Raw genomic sequence first — 25,653 nt, 5'->3', positions numbered from 1 at the left:
ACTTTATTAGGCAAGTTATTCTCTACTGCTAGACAGACTCAGCAGATATGATCATGTATTAAATGATTTTTAAGTATTACCAGAACAACGAAAATGCAAAATGTACCCCACATGTGTGTTGACTGGAAGGTGGGGGGAGATGTTGAAGAGTTGAAGGAGATACAGAATAGAAAAAATGCTCTGGAATCCCAAGAGGCATCTACCCAACGCACATATTTGGCAAGGTTCCTAACAGCATATGAACTGAATAAATAAGAAATATAGTCTGCATTTCCAAGCATCACAATTCATAAATGCTAGTGAGGGACACCATGAATTTAAATATTTCTGCTTCCTTTGAGGAATTCTTTGGTAATTTGAATACATCAGAATTTCTGTTTTAACCTGCAGACATTAAAGTGATCTAATGAGGCAGGTCTGTCTAAGCTGATATATTGAAAACCTTGTGACTTAAACCAGAGAGATTTCTACCAGAGCCCAAGCCTGGCAAAGCTGTACGCTTTAAAAAACCAGAGGCTTGGGAGGGGGGAAGAGAAAGGAATATCCTTGTACTCAATGTTTGGATAAATCAGATGCAGGTGATCCTCTTCCATCAGCTATTGTTCACTGCTAACTGAGAAACCTGCTGGAATGTATTATGAGCCACCTAATTTCAGTTATCTGCAAATTTAACCAGTACCACTGTAGCATTCCAAATTGCTAACAGCAAAATGTAACTTTGCTAGGTAGCACGATGTTCCCTTAACCACCAAGATGCTACTCTCATCTATTCATGTATTTCATGTTCATGTAAATGGAGAGAAGTTGGTCGCACCCTCACCAGGTCTCCAGCAGAAGCAAAGCCTCCTGCATCCTATGGTATTTCTCTGGTGCCCCAAGGAGGGTTGACTTCCCTATTGGTTAGTTCTCTAACCACACTCAAACATTTTTCCTGAATCTCTAAAGATGATGACTCCTGACCCCAATTAAGAGGAGGATACTTGTGGCACGACTGACATAAAATGTGAAATAAGAGCCCAACTGTTTATTGGCAGAATCTTTCTGGAGGTTTTCCTGAGCAACCAGTCGAGTGTGGTGAAATTTTTTGTAGGGGAGCTGTTAGGGCCACAGGCACCAGTTTGCAAGGGTGATTTGTTTCCGCGGGGGCAGACGTTGCACGTGTGATGCTGCAACGTCACGCGTGTAAGCATTGAGCTTTCCTCCCTAAGCCAGGCAGAAACTTCCCAGGCTTTGGGAAGGAGGCACCAGAGAAAGTTTTAGGGGACCAGCCTAATCCCCCAGGGCCACTCACCACTGGGAGCAAGGCTCCTTGGAATGGATGGGAGCTAAGCAATGTGATACTTTTGTGCTGCACACTTTCCTTTCATGGCACAAAGGGCTTGTGCAGGAAAACTTCCCAGTGAATTCTCCCCTTGCCAGTATTTTTCACCTTGCCAGTCTTTTTGGTCTTCAGGGCACATTCTTTACATGCATAAATATTGGGTTACAGGCAAATAATTTCAGATTCCATTCAAGCTACAGGACACAAACACAGTTTAATACATTGCTTTACACCCCAAATTCACAGTACATAGCCGCTGACACGCAGACAAAAGTGTATGGTTCTTGTGAAGCGTAGCAATGGTAAAATAACAATTTTGCAAATGATGTGATTTAAAAGAATCTGCTGGTTTTTCCTTTTAATATCAGAATATCAGTTTGTTAAGAGTAAAAAATGTGGATATGATCAGCAAGGATAATCACATAACCAATCCTAGGGGCTGGAATTTCTACCCTGGACAGCACCCCTTAATGTGTGTCAATTATCCTCTCTGTATATGTTTCAATTCACCTCTCCCTCATAAGATGCATGACCTTCAGTCTTATGTAAAACACAAAATGGATTCAAGGCCCAATTTGCTTATGTTTGATTTGAGACACAGGAGGCAAAACCTATCTATTGCATTTGAGAAATGTTATAAAACATGGCTTAAGCAAGATGTGTGACTTAATATTTCGACTGAAAAGCTTCCTTGTCCAGCATGAACTCCGCAAATCTCTGCTGAAGTTCTTTCTCTCGTTCCTGTTGCCGCTGAACATCTTCCTTTAGACACTGCAACAATAAAAATGGTCAGCTGATGAAAAGGCACCCGAAATAGCAGGATGCAATTTATTTATACGAGCAGAGAGTCTCAGATTATGCAACACAAGCACACATCCCATAATGTACACATAGGAGCCTTTTCCCATGATGTAACTGCACATTTATGTTAGAGAAGCTCTTGCAACTCTGTGGATAGGATCAACTGTTTGAAAAAAAAGAAAAAGAAAAAAGAAGACTCCCGATGAAATGGTGAAAAGCAACACAAAATCATCTAAATAAAATGGACTAAAGTAATATACAGTGGAACCTCGGTTTATGAACACCTCGGTTTATGAATTTTCAGTTTATGAACGCCGCGGACCCATCTGGAACAGATTAATTCATTTTCCATTACTTTCAATGGGAAACTTCGCTTCAGTTTATGAACAGACTTCCGGAACCAATTACACCCATGCTTCGGGTTAAGTACGCTTCAGGTTGAGTACTCCGCGGGCCCGTCTGGAACGGATTAATCCACTTTCCATTACTTTCAATGGGAAAGTTCGCTTCAGTTTATGAACACTTCAGTTTATGAACAGTCTTCCGGAACCAATTGTGTTCATAAACCGAGGTACCACTGTACTATTTTTAAATGCTGATTTTCTACTCTACTTTTTTAAAAAAATTAATGGATGCAGCAACCTCTAATAAAATTGCATTACTTAACACAACTTTTGCCATCTTCCTTCTTTCTAGATGGCCAACAGAATGTCATGACTTTACCTCTAATCTCCTAGGAATAGCAGCATCTTCGTGTTTCTTTAATTCCTCGAATGTGCGCAATTCAAGATGAGCTTGTTCAATTTGATCCCACAAGTCATTTAATTGCTTTATGAGCCCCATCGCTCGAGACTGATAACCACCAAGCAATATCTTCAATTTTTTCTCCATCTTGGCAGCCCTCTTAGCTTCTGTAGTCATGTGACCTCTGTTAATCTATTGAAAAAAAATACAGCCTGCATATTATTCAAAGAGCAAAACAGTGCTAACAGTTACATTTCTGAAATGTATTCTGTCATGAGCTGTGGAGCTGTAATTCAAGAACAGAAGGCATGTTACACTATAAAACATTTTGACTCCAATACAGGAAAGTATAAACGAAGACTTTTCTGTTACACTGGAGGATCTGTTAGGGAGATAGTTTGGATTTAAGGGGTTTGGATGTAAGGCTCTCAGGAGTTTGAGAAGTGAGACACAACAGAAAGCAGAGGAACAAAACAACAGCAAGGGGGAAACAGAACACGACACTGGATGGGTAGCCTTAGGGTAGCTGAAAACCTTAAAGAGAAGAAGGAAATGCTAGCTACATCATTCAGGGAGCTGAAGTTCCCTCAACACAGAATGGTTGCTACTTGGGAGTCTGCTTGAAATTGCATCCACATGTCACTGCTTCACACAACAAGCAATTAGCATACAGTTGCTTGCCAAATGGGTGGCAGGCTCCCCTATGCTCTTCTGCATAGTGCTGCAAAAGAAGCCCTTCAAATGCCGTCAGTTGATCAAACCAGGAGAGGTATAGAATTCAGCATCTTTATTAAAATGGCACATGGACTTGATTTTTTTAAAGGCTATTTTTATGGGAAAGCATTGTGCAAAACATATCAAATAATTGGTACATATTAAGTCTTTCAGAAATTAAATAACATTTGGATATTAAAGTATTATGGTAAACCACAGATGAAACAAAATATAAAAAATTTCCAGTAGCACCTTAGAGACCAACTAAGTTTGTCATTGGTATGAGCTTTCGTGTGCATGCACACTTCTTCTGATGTGCATGCACACTTCTTCAGATACCACAAATATTTAATATTTTTTATTCTTCATTGGAGCAGCACACTGCAACTAATATACCACCAATTTTTTGACAGTACATTTTCCACTATGTTATTTTTTCAGATTTTGTAAAATTTAAAAATATATTGTTTCATAAAATTAGTGTCATCATGAATGAACACAATTCAAAACAAACTGGGCAACTGGAATGGATACAATATCAGTGAAATCTAAAATCTAAAGTTAAATTAACTTTTTCAGATAACTCTCTCTAAGAAGGACATTTGCTTACATACACAACTCTTCAGGCATGCGAAATTAGTATTTTAACAGTTTTGTTTTGGGCCTTAATTTTGTTTCATAAAATCTGAATAATGTAAGCAAAGTGTATGCAACTATGTTGCCATCTCTCAAAATATTTATAATATTTACAAGTATTTCAGTAAGAAAAATCTCCAAGAAATTTTTGAATTTCTCTAATTATCACATTTATAATTGCTAAACTACTGAATATAACTTTTTAACCATTTACTTTTTTAATTTATGAATATTTCAGTTCAACTACTTTTGGCTGTTAGAAAAACTGTTGAGGTATTTACACAGCCTGAAAAATTAACATAGTAGCTTTGTTTACTGAATATGTCAGATAAGGGCAGTGAAAAAATTTGCAGTTCTGGAACACTCACATCACTTAACTGCTGATTTCATCCTTGTTAATTATAATTTGACCACTTTAAACTGGTCAATTAAATGGTGCAACTTTAGCTTTACTCCCTGATCACTGTAAACACCTTTTTCCACTGGAAACATTGGAAATTTTGAGGAATGCTTAAAAGAACCTCTCCTGCAAAATATGCAGTATGAGGAATTTTTATTTAAGACAATCTACAGCAGCCATCCCCAAACTTCGGCCCTCCAGATGTTTTGGACTACAATTCCCATCATCCCTGACCACTGGTTCTCTTAGCTAGGGATCATGGGAGTTGTAGGCCAAAACATCTGGAGGGCCGCAGTTTGGGGATGCCTGATCTACAGCCTTAGGAAATGATAATCACACTACTGAATCAAAGCTGGAAAGGTAGTCTAATACAACCTTCTCCAGATGCAGGAAATTTTCTTTTAAACAGTGGACAAGATATTAACAAAATTGAGAAGTTCAGTGCAAGACATTTTTACCAACTTCTTATTCCATTTAGATACCCAGCCCCTCCAGGGAATTTCTGAACACTAAAGGAATCAGAGAATTGGAAGGGACACTGGAAGGTGCAAATGCATTTGCAAAAAGGTGTTGTACAACACTGAACAGCCTGCAAACTTTAAAACATCTAAAAATAATAAATACTTCCATGCGTGAGAGGAATAAGCAAGAGGAAACTGAAATATGGTATCAAGGTTTTACTTCCTGTGATCAGTCATTTCCCCCTCCTGTCTGAGATAAGGCAAGGCTCTTCCCTGAAACAGAACCTTTGTGATTCTTTCAAAAACATACCAGTAAGACTTTCCCTAGAGAGATGGGAAGCATTCAATTTTTTACACTCAATCAATCATAATTTATTATGGTCAGAGACCAGCTCGAAAAGCACAACTGGGACAGCTTTCACAAGAATAAAATATACATTTAGAACATTGTACAACAACAGCTTAAAGCAGGCATCCCCAAACAGTGGCCCTCCAGATGTTTTGGCCTAAATCTCCCATGATCCCTAGCTAACAGGACCAGTGGAGGGCCAAACATCTGGAGGGCCAAAGTTTGGGGATGCCTACTCTAACCTTTCCCCTTGTGGAAACAACCACTTATTTCCTGTCAAGTGTTGCTTCCCTTTCCCCTCTCCTCATTTTAACACCAAGGCAGGAGAGCATCTCAGTACTGAATATTGCCCTAGTCAATAAATAGCTTTTGGCTTGTACCTGTCTACACTAACATCAAAAAACAACTTCCTCTCCCAGGCAACTTGCTTGGTGGTCCCTTTGTGGTCCCAGGCCATTGCAAGGCTGCACCAAGGCAACTACCTAGATAGAGGCAGTTGAGGAACAAAAGGCAGAACTACTGTGTGGCATCAATGAAGGACTGTAGTATAGAGAGACATGGATTCCTAGTGAACTAACAAATGAGTTCACTAGGAAAACAGTCGAAGTCGGCCTCCATGGTGGCAGGGCCAATTTGTATGGCAGCCCAAATTTTAGGTCTTTATGTGTATATGTGTTTATCTCAGATTTTAATCTTTAAGCCAGGCATCCCTAAACTTTGGCCCTCCAGATGTTTTGGACTACAATTCCCATCTTCTCCAACCACTGGTCCTGTTAGCTAGGGATCATGGGAGTTGTAGGCCAAAACATCTGGAAGGCCACAGTTTAGGGATGCATGTTACAGATGCCTGTTTTGAATACCTATAAGGTAAAGGAAGCAACTGATATGATAAAACCCATCATAATAAAAATAAAAATATTTGGACATTGTCAATCAGCAGTATAACAGTGCCCCCAGCTTCCAGCTCCTCTAGACGGTCCAGAAGGATGTCATGGTTGATGGCATCAAAGGCTGCTGAAAGATCCAGCAGAACTAGGAAACAGCTTTCACCTTTGTCCCTAGCCCACTGCAGGTCATCGACCAGCATGGCCAAGGCACTTTCAGTCCCATGATGAGGCCTGAATCCCAACTGGAAGGGATCCAAATGGTCCGCATCCTCCAGGTATGCCTGGAGTTGTTCAGCAACCACCTGCTCAATCACCTTGCCCAAAAATGGAAGATTTGAGACTGGGCGATAGTTGGCCATATTGGCCGGGTCCAAAGACACTTTTTAAAGAAGCAGTTTAATAACCACCTCTTTCAGCAGGTCTGGAAAAGCTCCCTCACAGAGGGAAGCATTCATCACCCCACAGAGCCCATCACCTAGCCCTTCCGCTTTTATGAGCCAGGATGGGCAAGGATCAAGGAGACAGGTGGTTGGTTTCACTAGTCCAAGCAGCCTGTCCACATCCTTGGAGGTAACAGATTGGAATTGATTCCACACAACTTGACTAGACAGGACTCTAGCACTCCCCTGCCCCTGGCTCTGCTCCCACGGTGGAGAATCCAGGCTTCCCTAGCACTGCATCCAACATTGCATCCAAATTCTCCTAAACAGTGAGAGAAATGGTGCTAGGGCTGCGGGGAGAAGTATGAAGTGACTACTATTAATTACATTTAAGGTCTCCAAGCAATTTACTTTTTCTTTAAAGGCATGTACACACAAACAAGCACCCTCCACCCCGAGCTGAACTCAACCGTATGCCTTTGGAAATGAAAAAAAAAAGTAATATTGTATACTGTGCATTTCTCATCACTCCAAGAATGATCTCTCACAGCTTACATTTGAACTTTAATAGGTAGCCTTCTCTGGACTTCAGCATGAAATGGAGTATTTATTATAGCAATTTCATACACACACACCACCTTTTTTTGATGGGTCTTTTGTGACATTGACCAAATAGTGAATCCAGCTAAGGTTATGGAATTTCCTCCCCAAATCCATATAATACCGGTAGGCACTGCACAGTCATATAAACAGAACAGTTTTATCTTTTTAAAATAGAAAATACCAACATTTTAATCAGTCTTTTAATTTGTGGGGCTGCACAACGAGAGTATTTAAGGTACCATATCATTTCCACTTACAGTAAAAATATTGAGCTGAAGAGTAAATAGGAAAGCGATTGACAGTTCATCTTTACCTGTCACCACAGAGCAATGGTGCCCTCTGCTGGCCAACATGGAGTACAAGTTCATTCTAAGACAGAACTAGACTCCTTAGCCAGGAAAATGAGCCAGCTCTTGTGCAGGAGTTGTCTTTCTTTTCTATTCTACACACAGCACTCATTCCCAAGGATGGGTCAATCAGGCCATCCTGTACCTTCCCCATTCAGCTCCACATATTTGCCCAACAGTTTACTTGCTTTTTGGGGGTGAAACTGATGTAGCAAAGATGATCACCATATAAAGTGTGAAGTAATTTTGACATGGCACTACTACAGATAGTAAGCTTGTGTGACACAGTGTATTGCACAGGGCTTGTAAGAATCCCCTTCTTGTACTGCATACTCGAATATATAAATATTTTACGTTAACATTGTGTTGCTCTGCCCAACTTTAAACTGACAAAATATTTTTACAGTGTATGCTGTCAGTTTACATTCAGCATCCAGCTCCTCAGCACACAAACATAGAAGCCAGATTTGCCAAAACAGATATGAAACACTGGAATCTATTCAATGCATCCCCTAACCGCGAAGCTTAGGCAGAAAGAACAACTACTACTTTCTTCCAGCTATTAGGAGGGCGAGATGAGGCCCACCTCTAGTCACAAAACTGAACTGAGTAACCACAGGATGAGCATTATGTTGGAGCATATCAGGATGCACTAGCATGACCAGGAAGCACCACTTCCTATTTTTGGATTCAACTTGATTTATCCAGTATATGAATGATGCCAATTAAGGCCATGTGTCACTAGATGTTTTTCTTTTTAAAAATATTTATTTTTCAGTTCTATGGAATTCCACTGAAATACCGTAGCAATGCCCATGCTTCCAAATTAGGGATAAAACACAAGACAGGTCACACTGTATAATGTCAGATTAAGCCTGTTTCTCAAAAGGAAATGTATACTAACCTCAAGTCTCTTCTCTAGGGATTCAATTCTGTCTTTTTTACTGGCCAAGTTAGCTCGCGTGTAGCGATTCTGCCCAGGAAGGAACAACACCTGGCTGTAACATTCTTCCCACACTTGATTATAAGCTTCACTTGAAAGCTCTCCATGCCCCATTCCTTGCTTCACCACTTCCATTTCTTGGGCCAAGAGTTCTTCAGCCTGTTTGAAATGAGGTATTAGTTACAATTCACCTTTCTTGCTGTTCTTGAACTATAAATATAACAATTTACAGGGCAAACTTCTCCATTTGAAGAGCAGCATTTTCTATTGTTTGTATCAACACACCTTACAGTGTTACGTAAAAAACATAAATCATCAGTGGCACTTTCCCCAGTTTTCACATTGCATTTGCTGTACAGAATACAGTGGTACCTTGGTTCTCAAACGCCTTGGTACTCAAACGCCGAAAACCTGGAAGTGTTCCGGTTTTCAAACGTTTTTCAGAAGGCTGTCGGCTATTGTTTCCGGGGCACCTACACCAATCAGAAGCTGCTCCTTGGTTTTTGAACATTTCGGAAGTCAAACGGACTTCCAGAATAGATTAAGTTTGTCACTTTTGTTATTGAGGCTTTTTCTTTTCAGTTAATTTATTTTTATGACTGTGTGGAACCCAGTCAGGTACTAATTGATTATGTGACTGTGAAAATGGATAAAAGCCCCCCCCCATCCAAACAATCATCAGTGCAGGTAAGAAAAAAGTATTTTCATTTTTATCATCTACAATACTGTCTTATTTTATAGTACAGTACATTGATTATTAGGGACATTGTTCGGTCCCTGCTCCTGCAACCTAGCAGTTCAAAAGCATGTCAATGTGCAAGTAGATAAATAGGTACCACTTCGGCGGGAAGGTAAACAGCGTTTCCGTGTGCTGCTCTGGTTCGCCAGAAGCAGCTTTGGCATGCTGGCCACATGACCCGGAAGCTGTACGCTGGCTCTCTTGGCCAGTAAAGCTCTCTTGGCCAGCTGAGCCAGGAGGCGCCGCATCCAGCCTCTGCCTCTTCGCCACTGGAGCCACCCTCCAGCCGCTGCCCACTTCCTCCAACACCGGCAGCAGCGCTGTCCTCCCTAAAAAACTCTGGGAAATGGGCGGTGGAGGGAGCTTTGCACCACGATGCCGGATATGCTTAAGATGGCCCTGGAAACACCATCAGTACTCCCAAAGCACCCCCAAAAGAACATTTTAGAAATTTTCCAATCAGCTTAAGAAAGAATCAAGTTAGAAAGTGTAAACCTTGCAAAATGTAGTACTATGGTAGGCAGAGAGCATAAACAATGCAGAGAAATAGGAGATATATATATACCTTTTTGATGTCTTCCTTTGAGTATTTCTCATAAGGATTGTGTTCAAGATAAGATAGGTGTTCTGTGCTACCGGGTCCAAACCCTGGGACTTTCCCCTTTTTGCCTCCTGGGAGTTCTCCATAAGGGTGATGCACAAGGTCAAAATGAAGCATGGTAATCATCTCTTTCTTAATCAGCTCTTCACTCTTCTGTAAATCTGTTAGTGGTGGCTCTACATTTAAGGGTCTCAGGATTGTTTCATTTACCTAATCAAAACAAAAAACTAGCCTTTTAAGAGCAGCCACTGCTGCTAGTCATCAAACACTATATATGTGATAATCAACTGTTGCATTACATCAAGATGTGCTCTAGAGTGCCAATACACACATTAAATCCACAGAATTTGACAAAATCAGAAAATAATGTTTTATTGTCTTTATTAATTTCATTTAGCAATATAACAGCTTGGCCAGCAACCAGCTTTCCGGAATGGCTATTCTGAGAAGGAAGTGAGGGGTGGTGGACCAGTGCCCTGACTTACACTTCCTACCGGCCAGCAAATCCACGTGTCTTAAATGGCATTTTCCCCACTTCTTAGGGGACAGACTTGGCTTCATTTGCTAATACTGATACTGCAGCTTACAAATATTTATTCACCATTTTACTGATAGCATTCCCTCCTCCCAGCTTTAAACTTATTTCATCTTCTTCAGAATTAGGAACAACTTACTTCAGAGGGTCTTGGCAGATCTTTCTGAACTGCCTTGTGCATCCGCTTTAGTGCCTTTATACGTTCCATTTCTCGAATACTCTAGAAAGATATTTAAGGCATGAATTAGATCACGTTCATGGGAGAAGGACACAGTATGTTACACTGCTTTATAAATCTAATAATTCATTCTACCTGCTTGCGAGCATCTGCATCAGCTGCATCCTCTATGTATGTATCATCTGCATTATGATCTTCAAGTTCTTTTTCCGCATTTTCAGGTAGAACAATCTCAAAGTCATTCTTTGGAGCAGGAAGACCCCTAAGTCCTAGACGCAAATTTTCACGGGATTCTCTTTCCTGTTGAATGTTAAAGGAATTTAATACATTAAATGTTCACTTCCCTAAAAACAGCAATAAAGCAAGCAGTCATTTTACTTTTAAGCCTGCCTGGTGATTTCAACTACTCGCGGACCAGCGTCGTGTCCTTCCTTTCACACTGGGCTCAGATTTATGAAATGACTCAATTCTCAAAAGCAATGAAAGGTCTTGACAGGCAATCGTCAACAAGTCACTTTGGGATTTGAGGGTGATCACTGGGATTGCTCCAGTCTATTTCTGTGATCACAGTGGCTGCAATCACAGAACTTGAGCTGCTGCCCAAATGATGTCTACAAACGTGTGCACCCACAAAATGCCACAACTGCTTGTCTTGATGTGGTCAAGTGCTTATTCTTAACTCCAATTGCACTTCCTTAAATTAGAAAATACTGATAGAATCTACCGTGTAAAACTGAGCTGAAGAATTTGTGCTCCCACCCCCACCCTGGGCAATGTTGTCAACTCCAAAAAGCAGCTCGGTGGTGGTGGGGATTTAAGATTAGGAAAATGGGTGCAATATCTCCCCTTCGCTTGTCACTACTCTAATCAAACCTAGAGCATGCATGCTTAAAAAAAAATATTTTTAAAAAAAATCAGGAAATCTAGTCAGAGACCACCTACAATTTTGTACCCATAATTATGTTTGCAAAGATTCAAACAAATTCCTATTTGTTTTCAGAAGACATAATGGTGATGGATGGATTCATCATCATTTCTGAGAGTCCCCACCTGTGAAATGCAATGGATAAAATTATGAAAATGAAAATAATTTCCTACTTACTTACCATATGTTTTGTATAGGATGGATCACTGTAATCTGCCATTCCCTCCTCAGGATTAATATTTAGTTTATCACGCAGGGGAGTTCTCCCTGGAGTCACACCTACTACCGGCTTTGGAGTCATTCCACTATGAGGAGTCAGCCCTTCAGCTCCATGGGAAGGTGTCCTAGAAAAAAATTATTTGCTCCAATATGAATGCGGTAGCACAATTTTTGTGCTCATCTTTAACTGTTTAAAGACTGCTTGCCTACAAGTCCCTGTTTTGGATTTAGAATTTATAGTCAGCAATTCATAATGGAGGAACCTGGGAGATCGGGAGATCTGGTGTCCAATACACACACACACACCCTTATTAAAGTAAAAGAAAACTCAAGTGTATCTTTGCCCTTCCCCATCAGCTCAAGTAGATGACTTACCTGAATGGTGTGGAAAGCACTGTATTTGGCGTCTGAACAACTTGCCTCTGAGGTGTTACCCCAGTGAAGTCACTCTCATGGAGAGGGGTATTCAGACCACCTTTCAAAGGGGTATCAACATTTGTAAGAGCCATCAGATTCTGGGCTTCCTGCATAGTAAGATAGATAGATAGATAGATAGATAGATATAGAAAAGTCAATAATCATTTTCCAAAGTAAAATTATATAATATATATATATGAACCAGGGGGCTGCAGTCCCACAACCACCTCAACCTGTTCTGAAATCACTACAGGGACAGAAGGCAAAAGCTCCAGGCGCCTCTCTGCTTGAAATAGTGTTCTGCACACTCCGATCCTCACACAGATATTTAACAGATATTTTGTATAAAGTATGTTTACATTGTAAAATTAGCCAAAGCAAATTCCAAGTATGTAAATACTTGGCGAATAAATTACTATTCTCCTCCTTGCTCCACTTGCTGCCCCCTGCCATTCCTCCCACATTAACTCCCTAGAGCTTCCCCTTCCCGCTCCATGAAACTACTAAGCTCACTTTTCATCTTCCCAACCTATTTCCAAAGTTATTTCTCTCTTCTATTCTACAGCCATGCTTTGCACCCATTTTCACCTTTGCTCCCATGTCCATGCTTCCTCCCTGCATCCTTTTGCACGGCACTCTTATAAACAAATCACTCCCGTGGTAACCTCCTGAATCTTCCTCTTCCAGTATGTTTTCCTTCATCCTCAATTACTGAAATCTGTTCTCACTATACTTAAAACCTCTCCCATTTCTCAGCTACTTTATGAGCAACAAATAAGGCAGAGCCCTCAAATACTTCATACCTGCTTTGTTCACTCTTCTGCTGTTGCTTTAAACTGCCCCTTTCCCCCATTTCTCCCTTCTCACTCTCATGCCATAGACACCTGTGTTGTGCAACCTGCCTTCTATTTTGCTCCCCTCCCCCATGACTTCATGATGAAGCCCTGCAAATGCTCTAAATGTGCAATGACAGCCTTACATTTTTATGTATATAGAAAGATATTCCAATGTCAAAAGATACTACCTATTAAAGGGAAGGAGGAAAAATAAGTCACTTTTTTCCTTCTGCAACTACCCGCAAACCACCAATACCAATCCAATGAGTCAAGGTGCAATTTTCAAAAAGGAACCAAATGTTGCTCAAATATCAAGTAACAAAATTGGATGAAGTTATTATTTTGCTTCTTTCAAGAATACCAATTCCATTTAGTCATACTGAATATCTAATATAATTGACTGATAAAAATGTATTCCACTAATATCCTGGGCTTTGTTCCTCTTGCAGGTAGCAGAAAGGATGGCTTGTTCAGGTTGAAACAAAAGTCTCTCTTTGAGCTTCATCTGCCATCTAGTCTTCCTACTATGCAGCCACCAGCCAGCTATGTTCCAAGCAGGGGTTGGCAGCTCCCCATTCCCAGCAAGCCATGGAACACAATGGAACAGAGGTGGAAGACCGATTACTTACTTCACTTAACTACAAGTAAAATACGAAGCTGCAAAGGATACCATTGCAATATTAAAATGAAACTATATTTAGGCTTTACCTGTAAGATCCTGTCCTGTGCTGCTGGCGTTTTAGGTGTTCTAAGAGCAATGCTATTGTTGGTAACATTGTATTCTGACAGGAGTGTGCTGGATGCAGAGTTTGTGATCCCAGATTCCTCTGCTGTTTGACGTGCAATCTCACTTGCTTGGCCAACTTTAACTACTTCTTCAAGTTCTGTATCTGAAATCTTAAGAAGAGGAGAGAAATCCATACATTGCAATGAATAGGAGAGGATTCCTAATAAACTGAGAAACACCCAACAATGAAAAGTTGTTTTAACATCAGAAACACTAGCTGTTAAAATAGTGCCATAGGGACTGCCCTTAGTCAATATACCAACAGGAAAAGGGCAGTTGCTTCAACTGGTCAAGCCAACATCACTTTTCCTCCAATTTAACTGGGGAAAGTGGTACAACCTTTGCTACTTATGCAGTGCTAAAAGCATTTCCTGAAAAACGATGTGTCTGGCACAATGAAATAGAGCTAAAAAGGATGGTGCTTCCAAGAAGAATATGCAAATGAATGGATATAAAGCTACCCTGAGAGACTCTCACATTGCAAATCTGGGATATGAAAAGGGGGCTAAAAAGTAGGAGTCCATGGGCAACATGCATCTGGGGGGAGATGCAGATTATATGTGCACATTTGAACCTTAATTTCTGAAGAGCCCCATAATTTGAGCACATCACATGCATCTGCAGTGACTTAAACAAATCACAAGGCGGTGATAGGAACAAGCAACTTACCTGAGGAGCTGGAAGCACCAGCTTGCTTCTTTTTTTCGTGAATTCTGACACACCACTAGTCTGAAGAATTGCTGATGGTAAATCAGACTCTTTTTTCCGTTTCAGCTGTTGCCTATCTTTCTTTCGCTCTCTTCCTTCCTTTTCCCTGTTAAAACAGAAGTGCCTCAATCAAGTACCAATGATTGATAATTCAATAAACAGTTCAGAAAGGCATGGGGTGCTTTAGCTATTGCAACAGCACAAGTGGGGTTTTTTAAAGTCACATCATATTGACAGACAAATAAAGTTTTGCTGTTATTTGTAAGACAACAGTATTAATTTGAAGAGAATAATGGCATCAGGGTGGTGTATAAGAAAATAAAAACTTTTAGAATCAATAAAGATCCATCATTAAAATGGCTAGTTTCTCAAGAAGATTTTAAACAACTTGAAAAGCTTGTTGGCATAAAAAGCCTTCAAGACACCTGAAAGCCAAAGTGGGGGTGCCTGCTGAAAGTGATCCACAGGATGCAATAATAATAATAATAATAATAATAATAATAATAATAATTTATTATTTATACCCCGCCCATCTGGCCGGGTTCCCCCAGCCACTCTGGGCGGCTTCCAACAAAATATTAAAATACAGAAATCCATCAAACATTAAAAGCTTCCCTAAACAGGGCTGCCTTGAGATGCCTTCTAAAGGTCTGGTGATTGTTGTTCTCTTTGACCTCTGGTGGGAGGGCATTCCACAAGGTGGGTGCCACTACCGAGAAGGCCCATATTTGAACCAATATGTTTGGACTGACTAACAAATGGAGCTTTTCTTCCTTTTTTTGGGCAGGGGTATTGAATGCCAACCTACCACCCTCATTGCCGATAATATTACATGCCAGACTTCTGGCTGAGGCCAGTTGGCCCTCTGAAGCACAGAAAACAACCAGTACTGTGCTGCTTGTAGCATTTTATTGTCTCTGAAGTTTATTGTAGTATGCTTTTATTACATTTTTATTCCTTTCTATTGTACAGCTCCTAGATAAATTATTTCGTAAGGTGTCTAATAAAGGGAAATATCCAGCTAGCTATACTCAGGGTAGACACATTGAATTCCATTGACTGAAGTTACAGAAGTGCACTGATTTCAATGGCTCTACCGTACTATCTACTCCCAAGTTTAACTCAGTAGGATATCAGCTATGACAAAAAAATCATTGGTGTATCTGTCCAAGAATGCTTAATTTATTGATTAAATCTGGTCTTTCATAATTATCCTTACCATTTAATCTAGAGACCTCTTTTATGTCATTCTTGCAAGTCTTAAAAATACAGTTATGATGTTAATCAGATTCCTTCTGTGAGGTTTTAGGATTAGGTGTCAAGGCTATGTCACCTTACTTATTTAAAATTAAATCTTACTACTTCTTTTTACCAACAGAGACTCCAGTAACACCAATATTGTTTCAAATCAATATGGTTAATGGTCCCACAGCCATCACAAATAGGACTGCAGGTAGAGGACCTCTAGGAATCTTTAGGTGGTAAAAAGGAGATGACATATGCCCATCAGTTAAAGAAACATGACTTTTTGCTGTACCACTCTCAAAGATAAGGAGCAGATCTGTGTGAATTACTGGGTATGCAGTAATGCCTCTGTTTAGTTCCAATGTGTTAAATATAAAATATTCTCGTTGCAAGATTTGGATTTTGTTGCATGACAACAATTCCTAAAGTAAAGGGAAAATGGGAGCAGAGCAATCAAAACATTAGAAACAAAACAATATTACAACTTAAGTTTTCAAACAGCCAACAGAGAATAGCTACATATTTTAATGATTTTCATTCCACAAAAACAATAGTTAGAAACTCGGGTTACCTATTTAAAAAGCTAAGAATTCAAATGCTAAGTCTTGTAAGAATTCACAAAAAGTAAAGATAAGCAACAGTACACAAATGGATGGAATGTGTCATACCACATACTGTTGGCAACATTATACAAGACCTTACTCTGTACCCCTTTTGCCCCATTTAAACATAACTTTTCAGTCAAGAACCAACTTACGATCTCAGCTCCCCATCCAAGTCTTGTTGCCTTAACTTCCTAAAATCTGCATCCAGGGCCTGGTAGTTTTCTTCTGATGTGTCATAAAAACCTGCAGCAGGTTTCTTCTCAAATGGGATTTCTGCATTGTAGTCTACTCCTCTTTTCTTCTTTCTTTTCTTCTGGATCTCAATCCCTGCAGCTCGAAGTTCTCTCCTCTTCTGGAGGGCAGCAAGGCGCCTGCAAAGGTGTGACAGATTAATACAGCTGTTATTAGCTTTGCAAAATAGGTCACTTCCAGAAGAAACATTAACTGTGGTTTACTGTGTAAAATGTTTGCAGTCCATACTGGAAATTAGTTCCACGTGAGTATTCAGAGCCACTGCTGCTCCCTGTGCTTGGCAAGGTGGATGTTAGGATGACGGGGGCTGGCTCCCTGTAGGGAGTCACCCTTTCATCACTCATCAAAGCTCAGTATTTGAGCTGCTTAAAGTTTATTATTTATTGTCTTTTTAATACTTAGAACAGGTAACTAGCAGCATCAATAAAACCTGGTGTCATTAATAAAAGGGAAGAGGAAAATAGGTGGGAAACACAGGAGCACTGCACTGACATTTAAGATCCCATCTCAATCGTAGCCCAATATTTATTTATTTTCCCAACATTATAGACTCCAACAGATAGAACACAAACCATGTGCCAAGCATGACTGTTATCATCTTAGGGAGAGTTGCAGAATCTAACAGTGTTTGTGCAAATCAATTAGGGGCTGCAAGGAGTAGAATTAACCATTCTATTGCCATCTTATGACAATATAGCCATTCCATCCCTTGGACAAGCGTCCTGCCTCGACTGGAGCTCTGCCAAGAAACAGTTTTAGCTGAGTCAAGAAATACCTAGCTTCTTCCAGCTGCTTCTCTCTTGCTTTCCTTTTGGCTTTCTTTCCCTGAGTGTTAGCCAACCGAGCTCTAGCTTCAGAAAGCATCTCAAGTTCATCTGCAAAAAGAATGTACAAAGTTCACACACTCTCACCTTGCTCTATGAAATAGGTAAGAATGAAATGCTTCTCAGAAGTGGGATAATCTGTATGTTAACAGATCCCAGGTCACTTCTGCCTTCTTTGAATGTGTTCAAAACATGATTTGGGCCAACAGGAGTCTCTATTGTTATCTCTTGTATGAATACAGTGATAACATTACAACAATATTTCAAGAAAAAAAGTATTCTATTTCTATGGGTTTTTAAAAAGTGTAATCAACAAGTTTCTTCCTGTATTACTGAGGTTTCAATCCAATGCACACATATTGTTAAACTGAAGGACCATGTCCACCAACAGTTTGTATATTATGACTTTTTCTTTAACATGATACCAATAAAATTCATTTCTTCCCATCAAACTGGAGTCACTTCAAAGTTAATCATATTAATTTCCATGCAGAACTTTTCCTTTGGGGAAAAAACTCCAGCCTGCAGACCTAATCCAGTCTGCAATACCTCTTTACATGCCCCTCAGCACTCTCTTTAAGACATGCCCTTTATCCCTTGGCCATGCCCTTTTTCCAAGTTTCACTCTGCAGTGAACTAGCCATGCAGTCAAATATCTCTTCCTGTAAGGCCAGTTTACTTCATTCCCTAAGAAGTGGAAATGAAACAAATGGTTGGCTTGCTACATTTAATCTCTGAAAGGGAATGCTTTCTCACCACACAAGAGTGATCTGGCCATGCAGGAATGATGTTTTCCATCTCTGTGCAGTTTTAGTCTGTGAGCTAGAAAAGGGGAGCTCTTTTTCTTTGCAAAGATGAAACACAAGCCAAGCGCTAGTCATGTGTAAATGTTGTGTCTGTGTTTGTGAGAGATAAATAATGTGATGTATGCTAACAGAATTCTGTGTTTGGGGGAAGATTCTTCAGCCTTGCAATAGCTGACTGAAACCATAAAACAATTGATGGGCTAATGAAGGAAAGTCACAAAAGGAAAGAATTGTGCTATATAATGAATGTGTCAAGGGATGGAGTGGGGACAAATTCATAAAATCTGTTTCAAGCATACCCTCATCCATATCAATAGGGTCTGGCCTGGCTGGCTTGGTTTCTGGGTTTGGGTCAATTTCTCCGGGTTTAAGTTTTCGAGGATCATCAGCAGTTTCTTCCTCATGATCTCTTTGAGCAGCCTTATCCCTGAAAAGATAACATATAGAACAAGTGCAAAAATATGAAGCAAATATATACTGATATAAGGCATTGAATGGACTTAAGTAATCCATATCTATTGATATCAGTGGTTCTCCTCTCAGTATGACTTAGTTGGATACAAACCATACAACCAACCCAAAGAAAATCAGGAGCAGTCAGCATGGTGCCCACCAGTACTTCCTATGGCACAACCGAAAAGTCTCAGTAAACATCCCCTCAAAAATCCAGAATACAGTTCCTACTCAGTTCCTGTTTACCCACCCACTCCTACACTAAGCACGACCTCCTTAAACATGTTCACATTTCATGGGTGCCAGGACTGAACACCCATCTTTCCATCTGTTCTGAACAGAAGAGAGGTGCAAAGAGTTTGTGAGTGTGCGGGTGACTGATACAGGCGCTTTCTTACTTCATTGATGGGACAGGCATTTTGTGATGCCCTATCTTTTTCTGCTTTTTTAGAGATGACGGCCCCACAGCTGTCATTTTGTGTTTGCTGTCCATATTTGTGTTTGTGTTTGCTGCCCATGTGTTTGCTGCTGTACACAGAATGGAAGGTGGCAGGATCCCCAAGGATGTGTTCCACAGGGAGCTGGCTTCCAGTACCAGGCCTGCTGACAGACCAAAGATGTCTGCAAACATGACATGAAGGCTGGCTACATTAACCCCATCATAAGGGAATCCCTTAAAGATTATCAGAGTGCCTGGAGACAGAAAGTCATGCATCTACAGCAGTGACCAGATGAGGAATGACTGCTGAAGTAGTGCAGAGAGCACACACACTATGGTGCATCTGCAGCAGCACAACAGGACACCTTCATCTGCCCCAGCTGCAACAAAACATGTCTCTACAGCCACAGCAAGCACTGTAACCCTCCAACGGTTTGACTTCACCCCCAAAGGTACACTCCTCAATTGTCTCTGGATGCAAACAACAACTCTTAAACACCTAAAAGCTTTCTTCTGAAATCCTGAGTTAGTTCTGTAACTAGGTCTCCCAATATAAAAAACTAATTTCATTACAGAGCAGAATTACTCACAGGAGAAATTCATAGTGTTCCAAGCACTGGGCAGCTGTTCTCCCAATAATTGGTGCGATTGTCCTCCACTGGGTTGGCATAAGTTTGGCCAAATGCAACAACTTCTCCTCTTCTTCTCGTGACCATTCTGTCTTCTTGATACTTGGATCCAGCCACTCATACCTTATTCAAAATTTTAAAAATGAGAATTTTTTCAAGATACTGTTAACACAATTAAACACCTATAAATTAGCTCCACAGAGGATTTCACATAGCCTTTCTTGAATCTGTTATAGTATATAGATACATACATAAAGTAAATGACATAGTCCCAATTTTGCATCCATAAAGGTAGTATATTGGCTACTTTCAAAATATGAACTGTAATCTACACTGAAAAACTAACATGGCCCAGGCCAATTAAAAAAGATCCTAAGCCAGAGGTTTTCAACCTTTTTGAGTCCACGGCTCTCTTAACCAACTACATTCTTTTTGCAGCACCCCTGTGGGGCTCAGGAGTCCAATTATGTCACCCCTTGCCTGCAGACCTGGCAGCCTCTCACCCTCCCCTGTGGAGTGTACCCTCAGCCTCCTCTCCTCTCCCCTCTCCTTGAGAGTCCTCCAGGCAGCTGCTGCTGCTGTCCCTAGTCTCTGAGTTGCTGTCCCACTGCCAGAGAGGTGCCTCCCAGAGGCACCATTCACCTAAGGAGCTTATAGTCAGGGCTGCTGCAATAAACAGCTGTGCAAGCCTTTGAGAAGCAGAGAAGCAAGAGGGCATCAGAGGAGGTAGGGATGGAAAGAGGGACAGAGGCCACTGTTGCCCACAGGACTCCTGACCATCATTCAAGGCACCGCAGGGTTCCATGGTACACTGGCTGAAAACCACTGATCTATATATCAGTTGATATGACAAAATTAGGATACATCTTCTCAAGCCCCCTACGATCCCCGTTGTGTGACAGGCGGGATGGGGGGGAAGCGGAGGATATTTTCTCCGCTTCCCCCCATCCTGCCCAATACATCGGTGATCGTAGGGGTGTTGCCGTCTCCCTGCCTGCTTCCCCGAGCCGTAGCGCATCGGAGGACAGAGCCGAAGATCGGCGGGCGCTGTTTGCCGGGGTTGACAAGCCCCACAAGCAGCGCCCACCGATCTTTGTGTGACAGGCGGTGGGGAAGGCAGGCAGGCAAGAGAGCAAGCGCCTGCCTGCCTGCCCCGCCGCCAGTCCCCCGGAGCCCATAGGAACGCATTGATTAAGTTTCAATGCATTCCTATGGGACACCGGGACTCGCTAGACGGAAAATTCGTTACACGAATTGACCCGTGGAACGAATTAATTTCGTCTAGCGAGGCAGCACTGTATATCATTAGGATTTGGTGAAAAAATATTTAAAGGAATTGCTGCAATATATACAAACCAAAGAGCAAAGCTTATAATAAACAACGAAATAACTGGAGAAGTTAAAATCAAAGGGGTACCAGACAGGGGTGTCCCCTTTCCCCGTTATTGTTCATCCTGAGCCTGGAATATTTATTGGAAAATTTAAGAAATGACGATAAGATTAAAGGGATTAAAATAGGTAAAGAGGTCCACAAAACTAAAGCATCTGCTGACGTGATAATCACGGTAGAGGAACCAGTAGAGAGCATCCAACAGGTATTAAGGAGAATTACAGAATATGGAGAAATGGCAGGTTTTAAGATAAATATGAACAAAACCAATTATGATTTGAAAATTTTTTTTAAAGGAGGAAATTGACCAATTACTGAAGAAAGTGGGGCTAAAGGTGGTAAACAAGACGAAGTTTCTAGGAATTTGGATCACAAATAATACAAATAATTTATTTAAGGATAATTATATAAAAATACGGAAAGAAGTGAAAAAGATCTAGATATCTGGAGTAAATTAAAATTATCATTTCTAGGGAGAATTGCGGCTATTAAAATGAATATCCTTCCCAAATTATTATTTTTATTTCAGATGATACCTATATTACCGTAGGCTCAAGAACGGATATTTTAAAGCAATGGAAAAAAGATATTGTAAAGTTTATTTGGAATCATAGGTTATTTTCTGGTACCTACCATCTGGCTTTGCACTGCTTTGCTGATTTTCTGTGTAATAAAGAGGCAATACGAGACCATTGGTTTTTGCCATATTTCATTACAGCTGCTTTAAGAATTTCATCCTTAAAATGAAAAGAGATTTAAAAAGTATTAGTCATTACAACAATACCCTATGCAAAAAAAGGGAAGGCAAGTGTCAGAGGGTCGTCGTGGCTACTCTAGAGTAACTCCGCCTGATCCCAGTTTGTCTTCAAAGACGTTTATTGTGCTATTTATTTACAGTGTAGAGACAGCTTAAAACATGACCTCTCATCCCGAATCAGAATCCGGCAATGACTTACGTCTGTTCCTACGCCAGCAAAGTAGTCGGGGCACCACAAAACGCCCCCCTTGACCTATGTTGCAGCGCTCTCCTTACTTCTTGCGCCGGAAGGAGTGATGCCCTTTCAGCTTCCTCCCTGAGCGGTCGGTGCCCTGGCTCTGCAACATCCCTGAGCATCTGCCTGCATCCCTCCGCCCCCGAGCTTTCCCATTGTTACTCCCTTCGATTTCTCTCCTCCTCAGAGTCTCTCCCTCCCCCTCTGGCTGCTTCAGAACCACTGGTGCTCTCTGTACTTGACGAGGTGGACGTCAGGATGATGGGGGCTGGCTCCCTGTAGGGTGTCACCCTTACATCCAGCTTTTTTCATCCCAACCATGATGTTAAAAGAATGCATCCCAGGGGGGAAATGTTTACTGCAGCTACAAGAGTAGGCACACCTCACTCAGGTTGTGTAAGAGAATTCCATCACAACACTGCACAAACAGCTAAAGATAAGATAAATTCCAGTATTTGGGGTTTTTTTTATTGAAGACTAATGACTGTGTGTCCAGGTACTGCACACATGGTTTTAGTATGCCAAAGGTTGCAAAACTGACTAAAGCATAGGAAAAATGGAAAGTTGTGTTTTAAATGTCCTGGGAGTGCCATAGCCTGCTTACTATGACTTCTGTTGGAGATTTATTCCCCGTGTCTGCAGTCTTGGCATTGTTGTCTATCACAGGACAGTGTATGTTTTCATTCCACAGTGTGGGAAGTGACGGAAACAGGATGTGTTGGTAATACAGTACTGTGTTCCATGAAGCGGGACTATTGTCCTTTGTTCCTCTTTGATCCTACTCTGTTCCTACTCCATGATAGGAGGACGCTCCTAACAAGCAGCCCTGAAGGCAGCCCTGTGTAGGGAGGCTTTTAATGTTTAATAGATTATTTCATTTCATTTTTCTGTTGGAAGCCGCCCAGAGTGACTGGGGAAACCCAGCCAGATGGGCAGGGTATAAATAATAAATTATTATTATTATTATTATTATTATTAACAAGTAGAAGGTTCATGCACTTATCTGTGCCTACAAATATGGGGCCTGGTTAGGATGTTGTTGTGTTCAACTCTCTGTGACCCCATGAGCCAGAGCATGCCTTGGGAACTCTTTCTTCTCAAACCTTCTCCTTTTTTATGTCCATGGAGTTTTCTTGGCAAAATAATGGAGTTCCTTCTCCATGTTTAGGATGTACACACACTATTTCTCCCCTGCTAGAGGACTTCATGTAACAGCTTCTCATTCTGCATATGGAGAGGTTTAAAAGACAATAGTACCATCCTGTATATCAGGCATGGGAACCTTTGGCTCCCCAGATGTTGAACTGCAACTCCCGTCAGCTGCAACAAGCATCATCACCAGCCAGGGATGATGGGAGTTGCTGTTCAGCAACATCTGAAAGAATTGCCGAAGAATTGATGCTTTTGAATTATGGTGTTGGGGGAGACTCTTGAGAAGATCAAACCTGTCCATTCTGAAGGAAATCAGCCCTGAGTGCTCACTGGAAGGACAGATCCTGAAGCTGAGGCTCCAATACTTTGGCCACCTCATGAGAAGAGAAGACTTCCTGGAAAAGACCCTGATGTTGGGAAAGATTGAGGGCACGAGGAGAAGGGGACGACAGAGGACGAGATGGTTGGACAGTGTTCTCGAAGCTACAAACATGAGTCTAACCAAACTGCAGGAGGCTGTGGAAGACAGGAGGGCCTGGTGTGCTCTGTGTCCATGGGGTCATGAAGAGTCGGACACGACTAAACAACTAAACAACATCTGAAAAGCCAAATGTTCACTGTACCTGACACATGCCTTAAAAGCTGATCCCCTGCCATCACCATCCAGTTCTTTCTACCCTTTGACAAAGACATTTTAAATTGCTGCCAGTCACTCCAGGACCTCAGGGTGAAGTGCAGGCATCCAAACGAAACAATGGAAAGCAAAATCCAACAAAGGAAAAGTCTTGTCCGCAAAGCCCATATAGAAACTTTGCAGTCTGGGGCGCTAAGATCTTCCCTGGTGGAAAAATTGTTCCAACGGGAGGAGGGGGTGTGCCAGCTACTACTCCCCTGGAGCTTTCACAGCAAGAGCAGAAAAAGTAGGTGGGAGGCTGCTACAGACACTAACATTTATTATTATTTATTGATCGGATAAGACTGTGCATTGCTTCCTTCTTTTTTAAAGAAATATTATTATTTTAACGTTTATTAGGCGCCATTGCCTCCTACAGAGACAGACGGACACACACAGAGAGCGCGCTGCTGGTGCGCAGGCGCCGTAGCCGTTGGCGCAGGCGCAATGCTCTCCACCCGCTCGCCTCAGAGGGGCCTCCAGAGACCGAAAGAGACCGACGGCAAACAGGGCCGGGGGTGAGGAGGGGCGAAGCGACGGGAGTTGTGCCACCTACCTCCGTGTTTCGCCAAACTCCCCCCTTGATCATGATCCGCGGCATCTTGGCGGCGGGAGGATAAACTGCAAACAGCGGAGAAGAAGAGGCACGTCAGGTCCCGGCCCCTCTGCGCGAGGCGGTTGCAGGAGGGCACTGCGCAGGCGCAGCCTTTTACTAGCGGAACGCCTTCGGCGAGCGGGATCGAACTACCGCTTCTGATTGGAGGCGGAGGAGGAAGGAGGCGGTACTCTCTTGTGTTTCCATCGGCGCTTGCGGCGGGGCGTTCCTTCGCGCGCGAGGGTGGGGGTGCGCATGCGCCTTTGAAGCCGGTCCGCTCTGGAGGCAGGAAGCTTCCGGTTTCCTTGAAAGCGTTTTCCAAAGCGGAAGTGAGAGTTGTCCATAGATTATTATAGAGCGAGCAACTTCTGGAATTTCAGGGTCGGGTTATATTTAGGATCTTCCTATCCAGGGGCCATAGGAGCAGATTCCGTGGGGATAAGGCCTCTTCCCCCCCTCCCCATATTTGAGGGGGGCGCCCTCCCTGTGGAACGCCCCCCCGTCAGGTGCCAAGGAGATGAACAACTACACAACTTTTAGGCAGCCTTTTAACGTGTGATGCTTTATTATATTTTTATATATGGGAAACCCAGTCAGATGGGCGGGGTAAAAAATATTATTATTATTATTATTATTATTATTATTATTATTACCATCATCATAATTGCTATTCAATGAGCGTGTGTGCTCAGTTATGCGGCGCAGGGCTCACCTCCCCCCCCCCTCCATGTTTTATTCAAGGTGGCACCCTTATTTCATAGGGGTGGGGAAATTAAGATGTGTGTTTCAGTTTCCCAAGACAGTTCCCCAATACAGTTCTCTTTCTCATGGACATAAATCTGACATCAGGAATCACAAGACAGAGAAATCAGTAGGAGAACACTTCAATCTCCCAGAACATTCTATACAAGATCTCAAAGTAGCTGTCTTATTACAGAAAAATTTCAGAAAGAAACTGGAAAGAGAATTTGTTGAACTGCAACTTATTACCAAGCTTAAAACCATGGAGAGACCTGGTCTGAATAAAGACATTGGATTATACATGATAAAGCTTTCTTTAGCCATCT

The 25,653-nt window shown here is 41.6% G+C and overlaps 1 protein-coding gene across 1 annotated transcript; it reads right to left on the bottom strand.

The window, feature by feature from the left end:
* Nucleotides 1-1,516: 1,516 nt before the first annotated feature.
* On the bottom strand, nucleotides 1,517-24,670 carry CDC5L (cell division cycle 5 like). The gene is made up of 16 exons (XM_035110298.3): nucleotides 24,548-24,670; nucleotides 21,808-21,911; nucleotides 19,746-19,907; nucleotides 18,563-18,690; nucleotides 17,409-17,508; nucleotides 16,534-16,752; nucleotides 14,493-14,637; nucleotides 13,745-13,933; nucleotides 12,159-12,307; nucleotides 11,746-11,908; nucleotides 10,775-10,939; nucleotides 10,601-10,681; nucleotides 9,891-10,136; nucleotides 8,548-8,745; nucleotides 2,846-3,058; nucleotides 1,517-2,092 (listed from the first exon to the last, which is right to left on the bottom strand). The coding sequence occupies exons 1-16, from the start codon at nucleotides 24,590-24,592 to the stop codon at nucleotides 1,988-1,990; spliced, it is 2,412 nt and encodes an 803-aa protein (XP_034966189.1). The 5' UTR covers nucleotides 24,593-24,670; the 3' UTR covers nucleotides 1,517-1,987.
* Between the last annotated feature and the right edge of the window lie 983 nt (nucleotides 24,671-25,653).

This window comes from Zootoca vivipara, chromosome 3 (genome assembly GCF_965207765.1).
Source record: "Zootoca vivipara chromosome 3, rZooViv2.hap1.1, whole genome shotgun sequence".
NCBI classification, from domain to species: Eukaryota; Metazoa; Chordata; class Lepidosauria; order Squamata; family Lacertidae; genus Zootoca; species Zootoca vivipara.
Note: the sequence above shows the minus strand (reverse complement) of the source record. Positions and strands in the feature narration are given on the sequence as shown.